This window comes from Rhea pennata, chromosome 23, assembly GCF_028389875.1.
Source record: "Rhea pennata isolate bPtePen1 chromosome 23, bPtePen1.pri, whole genome shotgun sequence".
Lineage (NCBI taxonomy): Eukaryota > Metazoa > Chordata > Aves > Rheiformes > Rheidae > Rhea > Rhea pennata.
In genome coordinates this window covers 7,199,244-7,212,594 of record NC_084685.1, presented here as the reverse complement: position 1 = coordinate 7,212,594, position 13,351 = coordinate 7,199,244, and the positions used below count along the sequence as shown (strand labels likewise).

At 44.4% G+C, this 13,351-nt stretch overlaps 1 protein-coding gene across 1 annotated transcript in view; it reads left to right on the top strand.

Moving 5' to 3' along the window:
* The window catches only part of CSMD2 (CUB and Sushi multiple domains 2), a 325,353-nt gene that overhangs the window by 185,266 nt on the left and 126,736 nt on the right, over nt 1-13,351 (top strand). The window contains exons 13-14 of the mRNA XM_062593772.1: nt 2,320-2,502; nt 12,713-13,039. Of these exons, the coding sequence (XP_062449756.1) occupies nt 2,320-2,502; nt 12,713-13,039 (510 nt within the window). The remainder of the gene's footprint in view (nt 1-2,319; nt 2,503-12,712; nt 13,040-13,351) is intronic.

Genomic DNA, 13,351 nt, shown 5'->3' with positions numbered 1-13,351 from the left:
ATTATTGTTGGGACCCTTCATTACCTGGCAGTGACTTTATAGTTCAAGATGCATGCAGCAATAACAGAAATGAAGTGCCTTGTCGTGACTTCTATTCAAAGTACACCTGTATCTAAGTTGCCTGGAGTCAGCATAATAATGAGGTGCTTGTTGTTATTCAAACCAAATTGGAATATTAGATGGAGTAATGTGAATTTTGGATTATGCGATTTTCCTCTGTAAAGAAAGTGTCATAAAAGAAGTTTCCAATTTTGTGTTAGAAATTGAAAACTTGGAGAAAAGACAGTAAGGTTGATCATAGATGATGGGGATAACAACTAGAGAAAGTGGAAGACGAGATGAATGTGAAGCAGATGAATAGTGTTGGAGCACTGAGGCAGCTGTAGGGGAATGAAGTTTTATAGCTAATAGTGATGCAGAGAGAGGGACTCTTTTGAGATGAAATTGTGTGAAGCAGAAGATAACAGAAGATTGTATTCATGATTTACTTGAAGTCAAAATACATGCACAGCAAGAGATTAACAGCATGTTTCCATACAAGGAGGTGTCATCTGCCTAGTTCAGAACTACCTGGAGAAATCAATATGGAAATAGGGTATACTAAGGGAGAGACAGCAAACCTGGCAACCCAAGTGTGCCGTAAGTGTCTGCTTTCCCAAGGAAGTCTAAAGTCTGGTGCCTGTAAGGTTATTGCGGTATGTCCTAGAGAAATGCATATGGACGTTAGTGCTCTTGTAACAGAGAATCACTCCTTGTTTCTGCAGATTGGATGCATTTCATTTTCCAGAACTTTGTGCTGGTCCATTTTGGATCTAAAATGCTGATCCTTGCATCAACTCCAAGACAGAAGGTTTTGCTTTCTTTCTTAAAGGAATAGCTAGGGATCAAGAATTCTTCCACAGCACATCACTGTTTTGAAAGAAGCAAGCGAATCGCTCATACATCTTGGGTGTTGGGTTCTGTAAACGCGTAGTTGCTCCTAGGCCCATTTGTTTGTGGAGCTGATGGCCGATAGCCTTCCGATAGCCGATATGACAAAAACACAGACGTGCTCCTGGAAAGCTTGCTGGCTTTGGCACAGATTCTGAGGTTCAAACACACTACAGGCGTTGCAGGATGAGCTAGCTCCTGTGAAGGAGATTGTACTGAGCACCACACATAGCTATTTTAGCTCCGTGATGGTGAAGTTAAGAGGTTAATGAAGGACCAGAAGTTTGGGAGATGACTTGTCAGAAGCACAGGCCAGACTCTGCTAGAGGTGCTCTCGCCTGTATGTGGGAAGCACAAAATTGAGGTGCTCTGAGGGGGAAGCTTGTAGTATCTCTCCCAGTGCTATACGTAGCCTGCTGGTCAGAGATCTCCATCTCTGAGGGGTCCCTTGGCAGTGCAGATTTTCAGCTTGGGTCATGCTCTGCTGTTCTGTGAAGAACAAACTCTATGCTTCGTTTTGCAGGACATATCAGAATACAATTTCCTCCTGGTGTAAACTTACTTAAAATGCAGCCTCTGGGGAATGAATATGTCTGCCAGTCCAAATGTGAAGTCCCGTTTCCTTTAAAATAATATTAAATGTACCATTAGCAAAAAGTCTTACATTGCAAAGACTTAAGTATCAGTTTCCAGATGTTCTTTTCCTCTTGTGCCTGGAGTAGTGCTGATGGAGACAGGGTTCCTTCGCTGTGAATCTTTAATGCTTCTTGTATTCAAATAAATTTAAAATGAATTATTTTATTTTGACAGTGTTGCACTTGCTTTTCCCTAGCAAATTTACCACAAAGCTGCTCAGTATTTGCATGCTTCATTTCTCAGGTACTACAGATTAAATATTTAGATACTTGGCGACGTCAGGCACCAGTCTTTAGCTGGAGCACTGTTATACTTAGGTGCACAATTGGAAATATTTTATAAAAATCAATTATTTAAATCATTCCAAGGTGACTCTAATGGACGACCAGCAGAATCGCTGCCAAACGCGTAATTTACAGATGTTCAAAGGAGTCGCTCGTCTCAGTCTTTGCGCAGCAGTGTTACGCCAAGCCCAGGCCTCGCTCCTCCTCTGCGCTGTGGCTGGTGGCCAGCGCCGGGCCTGGTTGTCCCGCCGTGGGTCTGACTTGCGGAGCAGGGCGTTTCCGCCACCGCGCTGCGTTCCCGTGTCGAGACAGACGATCCCCGTGGCTGGGATTCCCGCTGCGCTGCTGCTGGCCCGGCCCGGCCCGGCGAGGGAGGGCTCTGCCCGAGAGCCGACCCGCGGCACGTGGGGCAGGACGCGCAGCAGGGTTTGCAAGAGCCGCCCCCAGCTCCTGCTCTGCTTTCTTTCAGAGATCGACCAAGGGAGCTGCGGCGACCCGGGGGTGCCAGCCTACGGCAGAAGGGAGGGCTCCACCTTTCGCCACGGGGACAGCTTGAAGTTCGAGTGCCAGCCTGCCTTCGAGCTGAAGGGACAGAAGACAATTACGTGCCAGAAGAGCAGCCAGTGGTCTGCCCAGAAACCAGTCTGTGTTTGTAAGTCGGAGAGGAGACGGCTCTAAAGTGCTTGGACGGTGCGGTGAGGTGGTCACACGGCGCGTGCGGGTGCTCTCCGTGGGATGGGGCGATGCTGCGGGGGGGAGGCGGCCCCAGGCTGCCGTCCGGGGGCGGGTTGGATTTGATGGTTCCTGGCAGAGAAGGGGAGGTGCAGGGGGAGCAGCAGCGTCCGAGCGCGGGCCGGGCCCGGCCCTGGGCCGGGTACCCCCTTGGCCCTCCCCGCGTTTGCAATCAGGTTCCTTTTGGAGAGAAGGTAGAATATTTTTCTATCCAACGCAGATACTCAGATGAAAAAAATAAATTGAAAATCCATTGAGCTTGATACTATTTTTGGCCATTTAATTTTCCTTCGTTATCTGACAATGCTCAGGCTCCCTGCTGCCGGACCTCAGCCGAGGTAGGATATTACGGTCTCAGGTGTGATTGAGGATGAAATTTTCAAAGGTATAAATTGGAGTTAGGTGCATAGTCCTCACTGGGTTTTAATTGTCTAAGTGTCCTTTGAAGTTGCTCCCCTTAATTCGTGGCATTGGGCAGTCTGAATTAATATATTAGCTGAACACTCACTCAGAAATGTTAATTTTAAGAATTGTGTGTTCACTTTGCAGATAAATGTATACTCCGATGTCAGATTCTGTGCTATAAAATGCTCATTTTAGTATAAGCAGGGTTTTGTCTGTACCAAAGAAAGTATACTGCTTGGAAGAAGTAAGTAAACCTGTTACTTTAGAGCTGAATCTGGGTTCCTGAGGAGTCGTGTGTCTGAGCTTTAGGGTCCCTGCACTGGCAATTTATGGGGCAATGTGGAAAAAACAGTTTCAGCCAAGTTTCTGCCTTTTCAAACTGCAATTTAGACTCTGAGCATTTCTGTACATGTACTTGGGGAAAGGAAGCAATTTCTTTCTAAGTTTTTGCCTTTGCTAGCTATCCTGACTTTTTCCCTACTTGGTTTTGTTTATAAGAAAATCAACTAAATGAGAAAAACAGTTTCCCTGGTTATCTTTGCAGTGGGAAGTGTTAGACCTTTTCAGTGCTAAGCTTCAGAAGCTTGTTTTTCCTTTACCAGAGGTTCAAATACATTTGTAAGAAGAGCAGATGGTTTGGCTGAGGTTCTTCCTGACAGTTTCCAGCAAGGCTATACCTGTTGTTTGTGCCCAGAATGAGGTGATTTGGTCACTGTATTATTAGAATGGAAGCTTATATTCATTCCCATAAAGTAAGATTTCTTTCCATAGGTAGATACAGAATGGGGGCATCAAATCAAGCCTCATTCCACCAATGACCAGAAATCCATGCAAAGCATGACCCATGCATAACCTTTTAGTTAAAATAATTCCATCATCCTCTATTTTCTATGGTCCTCCAACTTTGAATGCTTATGAATCAACAAGGCAACATACGAAGATAGTGCAAAAAGTATTTCATAGCCCCCTCTACCTTTTTACTCCCCTGCCTTCAGGTTTACTTATTCTAGACAGCACCGTGTTAGTGTGCGTGAATCAGAAAAGGTGACATGACAAAATGTGTAACTTGGCATGAAATTTGTAGTGGGATTAGTGACAGCTCTCTAAATGTTGGGAGACCATTAAATGTATTGGGCATCAGGTGGAAAAATAAGGTAACCTGATTTATGTGCTGCTAGTTGGAATATGCACACAATTCAGTGCTTCTGATTCTGGTTACTAACGTGTGACAAATGCAGAAGGAGATTAAACAGTGTGCTATGGTGCATCCTGCTGTCCTGAGCAAATGATTTATGAGCAGACAGTATTTATTGTGGAGAACTCATTTCCTGGGGCTTTGATGATGAAGCAAAACAAACCATTTAAGTAACACATCTGCTTATTGCAATGGTTCTTAATTTGTGACTGTCTGTGCCTTCGTGATAACGGACCTTCCATCTTCATCCTCCTTGTTGTCACTGCATCCCTTAACCATTCAGGGTGAGCACGTGGGGCACTTGAGAAACTTTGCTAGACTTCTTGATGCATGCCTTCTGCCAACTCCTTACTGAGCAAGGTGTCCCTGGCCTTGCTGTGTGTGTTTAGATTATCTCTGATGATCCAAGATGCTTGAAACAACTCCACTGGCACCTAGGAACTTGTCTTTCTGTAACTGGGTGGGTAATGCGATTATCCATCTGTATGTGTGCTTTGAGCTTATGTGCTGTCTGCTTCTGTGCAGTGTGGTTGTCTGGGTACCAGAGATGAGTGGGTGCTGAAGACCTCCCTCCCTCACCCCCCTGGTTCTCTAGCACCTCCTGGTGCTCGAATCAGCTTTGTAGCTGCTATTGTTCACTCTAACATATGCATTTGCAAAATTACAGAATTGTAATATCAGTCAAAGGCTAATGCAGTTCTCATAACCAGCATAATCCAAGCCATTGCTTTCTTACAGAGCCATCATCAGTTTTCTGGAAGAGTTTAAGGAGGGCAAAATGGGCTTAGGAGGTGCCATGCAGAGAAATGTTACCTAAGGGAAACAATTGTGCTGCTTAAATGAAGTTTATACTCTGATGGTAGGAACTGGTAATCGATATGATAATCAAACAGAAGTCTACAGTTACCTGTGGCTGAGAACGGAGACCTAGCCCGTAATGACAGGTATCACAGGGAGCAGGTGAGTTCTTCACATACACAAGCCTTGATAGGTATACAGTAGGGGAGCAGGGCATTTTGGTAGAGCCCTGACTTTCACAGATGTGGTTTGAATCGCTCTTTAAGCGTACTCATGAATGGTAGAGAAAAACTCATTATCTGAATTTTATGTGACCAATTGCAGTCAAAAGTCTTGCTGCAGAACATTTTCTACAATTAAAATCTGTTTTATAATTTGTACGTTACCTTGGTAAGGGAAGGAAGAGCGACAATCCCTATTGCAGGGAGTAGTGCTTGGAGGGTTTTTTGAAGTTTGTGGCTACTCTAGCAGTACTTCTTCCCTTTTTTCCTCCTCTTCCTCCTCTCACACCCCCTGCAGATAAGTGATGTACCACTCCTGAGCTCTCAGTCCTGCACCATTAACTGAAGGATTGACTTGCGCCAAGCAATGCTGTCATTTTACGTGGTAGATAATTCTGGAATAAACTCTCACAACAGTGTGTGTCCTTCGTAACTGTCTCACTGCATAAAGGCAAAGTTTGTACTGTTTTCTAACCATCCTCTACAAGTTGCTCTGGGAGAATTGTTTCTGAAACCAGTTTGTTTTCTGATATGATTAGTTCGCAGACTTGCAAAATGTGAGGTTTTTGGACCCGTCACAAGTGTTTTAAAGATAAATATAACAGTGAGATAAAACAGTGCATGGATTCAGACTGCAAAGCATTGAGCAAAGCTGGGGCCTGAGGCTTTGGTGCTTCTGCAGTGAGCTTGGTGGGGGGGGATATCTGCTTGGTGTGGTTTGCCTGAAACGCTATAAAGTTGGAGGAAGTACATACATATGTGTGTGTGTGTTTGTGCGTTATTTATTTATTCATTTAAATGGAGGAGTTGTCATTTGAATTGTGCTTTCTTGGGGCACTTACAGAGTCTTCCAGGGCTCATGTCCGTTATTCTGTATTAGATACAAGGGTCAAGGTGTTGCCATGATTTCTGGCCTTGCTTTAAGACTTCTGTTAGTTTCTATTATTTTTTGCATTTTGTTATCATTATCTTTATTTGTATTACAGACCTGCTTAGAGCAGTAGTTATTCATAACGTTCCTCTGTACAGACCAGAAGGCCGTGTCCCAAAGCATTTCCAGTTGAAATAACGTTAAATTGCATGTTTTCTTCTCTGGTTCTGGAGCAGTATTATTCTCTTGTCCCTTCCTGTCACTTTAAAACCTCAACCACAGGCCTGTTTCTCCTTGCATATTAGCTCGTTATTGCTGTCACCTGCGTTTATGCTGCAAAGCATAAACTGGACAATTGTCAGTGGGTTGTTCAGAATGGGGGATTTGCGCTCTCCGGCCCAAGCTCGGCACGGAGGAAACCGTTTGCGTTGTTGATAGCTATCTTTGAATTTGCTCCATGTGGGCCACACAGTCCAGGATCCGCTGTCCTTGCACGTAGATACGCTTCACTAACACTGTCGTCTTCAGAGGTTTTATGATTTTGTTCATTTTTCTGATTCTTCTAAACATTTGATTTTCTTTAATATCTACATAAAATATTCCTCAGTTTTCTCTTTCCTCCTTAGTGAAAATTACTCTTGTTTGTTAATCCTGTATTTATCTGTTATACCTGGGGAATATGATCTTAGCTGCTCTTTGCAGAAAGTGTAGATTTTGGCTCAGAGCTGAGCAGCTAACCTTTTGTGTGCTCTGTCTGGTGCAAACCTGCAGGATTAGTAGCCAGAAATGCAGAGTGCAATAGATGTTTTCCCAGCAATGTACTGAGCAGAACCATGTAATTTTGTATCACTTGACAAGTTTTTCATTTAGCTCTAAATTAACCTGTCAATTGGTCATTATTTTCTTTCTTTTCTTTTCTTTTCTTCTTCTCCTGCCCACTATTCACTGCAACCTATGGAGCCCTCCCTGTGAAGAGTAATTTGGAGAACAGTGTGTATTTTAAGTGAGCGATGATAAAAGCATAGAACAAGTTTGTCTTTTTTAAAGATAATAGATTTTCAGCAGTGAGAGTAGTTAACCCATACAGCAGTGTGCTGAAGGCAGCGAGGGGTTATCCATACCTAAACATTTATAATTTTTTTTTCTCCAGCAGTAAAGAAGCAAATTAAATGAAGGCAGAATTACCATGATCTCTATATGCCTGTGGGATTTGTAGCTTTTGTTAACAACCTTGTTTCAGGGTTGCAGCTGTGTAAGACCATTCCGTTCTTAAAATTAAGCAGGGCACTTTTCCTCAAAGTTCTTGATCTGCATTACAGCCCCAGTTCATCAAAGCACTGAGATTTAAATGTTTGCTTAAGTAGACATATATAAGTGCTGTGCTGGGCAAGAAGGCACTTTAAGCACCTTCTTAATTACACGATGGTGTTATAATTGCCTCCTTTGCACTCCCTAGCCATTCTTTGGTATAGCCCCCATGAAGTTCTCCATTCCTGTGACTTTTAAAGGATCGTCCTGTTATTGTAGGCTGGTTGACCAGACCCTTCTGCCCTTCCTTGTGTCTGAATGGTTGCTCAACATGGTGTGTTGTCTCTTTCCGTGAGGCTGACCCTGAAATGATCCTTGACTTTGCTTGATTGGGCAAGGGGGTCATCTATCTCCTTCCTGTTTCTCCATTTTTCAGAAAAAAAGCAGTGTGTTGTGGATGCTGATGTCATCTCTAATCTGGTCTACAGAGAAGTTTCTTTATGTCTACCACATTTTACAATGCATTTCACCTCAATATTTTATGTTTGGGGTTGATGTTTGGGAAGGCTGTACTGGTGCATTTCCAATTTGCAGGTCGAGTAGGTATGTACAGATTTCTCTTTAAGTCTCGTGGTATTGTTCCCCACTGCCAGAGCTTCATGTGTGGCTGAACCTCTGCTCAGCACAGCCTCTACTGTACTTAAGTTCCAGTGCGCATCAGCTTTCATTCCACTTGCAGCGACATGCTTCTGGAGTGCCTGGCCTTCTCAGGCGTTGCAGCAGCCACCTCTAATGCAATCAGTTTGCAGAGACTGCGGCACGGTGTGGAGACAGGGAATCAAGTCCTGGCTGGTTCTGCTGGGAGCTGTCAGAAAACTTTAAGTGTTGCAGCAGAGGAAGGATGCTCTGCTAAACCATGAAGGAACAAAGAGGAGAAGTGCATAAGACGACCACTAGCAACATTCCTAATGCTAGACTATTTGAGGGCTTTTGCTAAAAAGTGACATTTAAACTTCCATCTTCTATGGACACCATCAAAGACTCCCAAGAGAGGCTGCAGATCCAAACAGCAGTGAGGAGGAGAGGTTCCCTTTAAAAACAAACATGAGTGCACAGAAAAGGGTCTTGTCTTCGTGCAGGAGCCTGGAGCACCTCCGGAATAACAGATGGCTGCTGACACCTTGGCAGACAAGCAGCCCTACACTGCTGCAGTGAGGATCAGCATCTTCCAGTAAGTTTAATAAACTTACTTTATTCCTGGTAACCCAATCACTGCTCCTGTTCTGGGTGGTAGAAACAAAAGCTGTTTTGGTATTGTAGCTCTCTTCCACACGCATAGGGGCTCCCATACGACCTGTTTCATGTTCACTGGTGACGTTTTCCCTGGTACCTGATACGCAAACTCTGCCCATTTTCATTCTTCTTAGCAATCCTGCTCTTCTCCCCCAGTCAGCTGCATGTTGACAGTGACAGCTACTCTTATCAGAGAGTGAGCTAAAGTTTGTTGCTCTGAAATATCAGAATTTTTCTCCCTTTTCTGGTTAATATTTGCTCCAGACTCCTTTCGCCTGCCTCCCGTTGCCCTCTTGGTGCCACAGGTTTAAGAATGAAAATGCTTTATGATGCAGATATGTTTACTGAAATAGCAGAGACAGAAATAGGAAAATACAAAATGTAAAGCACTTTGCTTCACAGTTGGAACTGTGCCTTGAGCTTCCAGCTCTGGGAGCTGTTTGGGACATGTGCTTCCCAAAGTGAGGCATGCCAGCTATTAACCACTCTCCTGCTGAGGTCCTGGTTGTCCAGTCTATCACTAAACTGTGATGAGAGGAGGAATCCTCTTGAAAAGGGAAAATAAGGCAGAAAATTTGTGACTATCCTCAAGCTCTCTCTCTAGTATCTCTCAGAGGCTGTGGGAATGATATCCAAAAACTGAGAGAGAAGTCAGGATTTATTACTGTTTCTATGGAGACTGAAATCATTACAGTGATTCCTTGCTTTGTTTTCAGCTCTGAATCTGGTGCCTCTCCCATTCCCATGAATTGCAGGTATGTTCTCTCCCTGCTTTCAACCCTGGATTTTCACATGCAGAGAAGTGTCTGGGGACGTGGTGTTCCTCCCAGGAGAGGCGTGAAAATGTGTGTGGAAGCAGGATCTGTTGAAGGGAGAAAAAGAGAAAGGAGTAGCAAGTTGAGCTTTGACTAGGCAAGTGCAGAAATAGCTCCTGGCTGAAAAAGCAGAAGCGAACAGCTGTGCTGGAGGAGAATGACTGTCAAACACGGCGCTCGCTTCGGTCACAGGCGTCCTGCGCTGGGACAGTGGGCCACTTGGCTTTCTAGGACGAGAGGCAATGAGCTGTCTCCTCACTGTTTCACTGCTCCGAGTGAAGGCAAATTCTTGATAATGCTTGTGAAGACTGGAATAAACATCTTGCGCTCATCAGTTAATGATGCATCTCGTTGGCTTTCTTGGTTACTCTACTGTTTCCGCTGTGTTGTGATTTATTCTGCTGTATTTAATAAAGGCATTTTTCTCACTGCTTTGCTTTACTTGATCGTTAATAATTATTGACAGAGGTTCAATATGGTCTTACAACTTTGTACCCACACACATAATAAAATGTCCTCTCGTAACATTTAAGAATAACCATACTGTTTAAGTAAGTGGCCTAGCTTCCAGGGCTGCAAGTCAGGGATATTTCTAATTCGGTGGTCCGGAGTGACAGGCTGCAGGCTGCCGCGCTGACCCCTCTGTCTGCTCGCCGTGTTGCCCGTGACTGCTGGCTCCTCGGGGGCACTTTGTTCCGTGCCGTGTGTGACGTGCGAAGCAGCGCTAGAGACAGATAACGCTCGGCTGTCTGCCGCCTTTCCTAGCTCCGCTGTCCTCTCTCATTTCGCTGTCCTTGACGTACTGTTAAACAACTCCTGCTTTTCTGCGAGCGTTCAGCAAAACACTTGCGATAAACCAGGGAGGCGGAAGCGCGCAGACTCGCAGCAGCGGCGCGGCCCCGGCTCAACCCCCCTTTCACGCTGCAATGAGGTCCCAGCATCGCAGACGTCGTGGCCGTGTCAGCGAACCTCTGGATCAGTCCCGCTTGCTGGGGCACTCCCGTAAGTGCCCGCGACCTGCTGATGGGGACGGGGGCCCTCGCCGTGAGCTGTGCGCGTGGCTCTGGCAGCAGCGGCCGTGTCCCTCAGCCTGGGACTTGGCTGCTTGGACATCTCCTGCGCTGCTTTTCCTTTGTGGAAAATGGAGATTTTCATTTACTTCCTTGCTGGCTTTTGGAGTTCTTACCTGTCCTTTCCTTCTACCTAGCAAAGGTGAACTTTAAAGTCTTTCCTCTCTCCACCCTTTTTCTTTCTTTTGTCAGCAATTTCTTTGTTGTTATTTTTGGGAATGAACCACCAGCCTTGGAGTATAATTGCTCTGCTAGCTATTATACCACAGTAACCTCCCTGTTACTGGCTGTGTAATGTTGTAGGTCCTACATGAACGCTGATTTACTACTTTGGACTTCCAAAACCATAGGAGGTGCCTAGCTCCTGTGAGGAGCTGCTAAGATGTTTCTCTGTGTGCGAATGTATTTATTTTCAGTAGATATTTCTAGGCAGATTGTGCCACATTTTTGCTGATAGAATTATTTGACAACATCCCTTGATATTTCAGCATCTAGTAAAGAGCTAAAATCCTGAAGATGTTCTGCAAATTTTGTCTTTAATCTGCTTCCTTTGTTACCGCGAGCAGGGAATGGACTGTGTAGTGCTTAGCCGTGATAACATCATGGTGATGTCCATCTTACTTGATCTGAAACTGTTAAGTGTTGAAGCTAAAGGAAGACAGAGGGAGGGTGAACACTGAACCAAGTAATTGTCTGAATGCCCAACTAAAACCGTCTCATCTTCCTTGTGATGTCTTTTTGCCAGGAATTAGTGAGAATGTATGTTCCAAGTAACGCATTTTACTAAGGGCATGTGGTGGGTGCATGCTGGGGCAAGATGAGTATTTCATACATACTTAAAAGTATCAAAAGCATTGGGTAGGTACCTATTAGATAGTAACTTGGTTTTTGAAACTAATGGACCTTGTCAGCTGAAATACAGTATATATTGAAAACCCTTGAGAGCCAAAGATTTTTTCATATGCACTCTTCCCCTCGACTTGATTTTAAGACTGCTTTTAATTACGTTCGTGAGAACAGCGGTCTAGTTTGATACCTCTTCTTGGCGCCCTGCTAGCGCAGCAGAAGTCAGTGATTTATTTGAAATGGGAAAGGGAGCTGACCAGGCACTTGAGCTGCAGATTGCAGCTGGCCAGCGCTTGCTTTGTGTTGTCCCAAATCACAGGTACGGGACACTTGGGAGAGGCCCAGGAAGGTTCTGCTGCTGTGGTTGCACAAAGCAGCAAAGTTGCTATCAAAACCTAATACTAACATTCATTTTTCAAGGCTCATTTGACACAGGTCTAAACAGCTGCCCAAGGAAATGGACAAAGGCAAATTGGCTCACAGCTCCTTCTCAAAGGAGTTGACAAATTATAGCCATATCCTGCAAATATTTAATGCACAGTAGGGATAGTCTGCGTTTTCTCTAAATGCAGTGGGACTGCCCATGTGCACATTTACGTATGTTGAACATGAGTGAAAATTTCTTTCAGCAAATAAGTAAAATAAAAGTGCAGATTTGTGCATGAGTTTTAAGCAACTCCAGAGAAGTGTGCACTGCATTCAAAAGTGCATCTGCAATTTGTCTAGTACTTGAGACTAAATAACTTGGGTACTGTTAGCAGCAGAGAAATCTGGAGCTCAGCTTGAAGCAAGCTGAGTTGATTTGTCACATCAAGTGTTTGGGCTGTGCTGAGTTCTGGCCACAACAGAAAACATTGTTGATGCTAAAGCTAACTTGTTTAATGCTAATTTTATTATGCACTAGCTGCAGTCGCATTTGATTCTTGTGTAAGCTTTTTCTCAGTGATATGGAGCAGAATTCACCTGCCAAGTACCAAATTTCCACTTGAGTGACACACACTTCCTGTAGTAAAACAAACCTCTGCTCCCCTGTGCATGGCATGAAGCCCATACAAAGCAGAAATGTATGGGATGTGCACCATTAAAAAAAGAAGACAGTACTGTGCTGGACTGGAAAACTGCAAATTGGCTGAAATCAGAGACTGGAGACTTCTTTGAAGGCACTTCTTCCCTATGCAAATAAATCACTGACATCCAGCAGTGAATGGAGCACTGAGACCTTCCTTTCCTTAATTGTCTTTGAGAAGCAGAGCAGTTGTGAGTTTGCAGGAATTATGCAGCTCCAGGGATAAAAGGGAGGGGGGAAACATGATAGATCAGCTTGTAGGAGCACTGTGCTGCATGATTGATGGTGATTTCTCATTGCAGTTTCCTGCTTTTTCAACTTCACTACCCCATCTGGGATTGTGCTGTCACCAAATTATCCTGAAGAATATGGGAGCAGCTTGCACTGTGTTTGGTTAATTATAGCTAAACCCGAAAGCCGAATTCACTTGGCTTTCAATGATTTTGATGTGGAGCCTCAGTTTGATTTCCTAGCCGTGAAGGATGGTGGGACTGCTGAATCTCCAGTGCTGGGGACCTTCTCAGGAAACCAGATCCCTTCTTCTCTGACCAGCAGTGGTCACGTTGCCAGGCTGGAGTTCCAGACCGACCACTCCATGGAGAAAAGAGGCTTCAATATAACATTCACTAGTAAGTGCAGAATCCTCTCTTCTGGTTTTCATTTCAAGCTCCAAATTTTTGTCAAGAAAGAACAGGTAAGAGTCTGATCTCACTAAAACCAATGCAACTCCAGAGCAAGTCTCAATATCAGAGAAATTACTTTGCATTTACAGTTGGGTAATTGAGCTCCAAACCACTCACCACTTTCAAGCCTAGAGCTAGTTGCACAAATTCTCTTTGTTCAGTTTAGTTGTCCAGTGGTGACAGAAAATATTTATCCATGGATTGTCTGTGCTTGATGCAATCAGGATTTCTGTTCTCAGATCTGCTACCAGCTTGCTG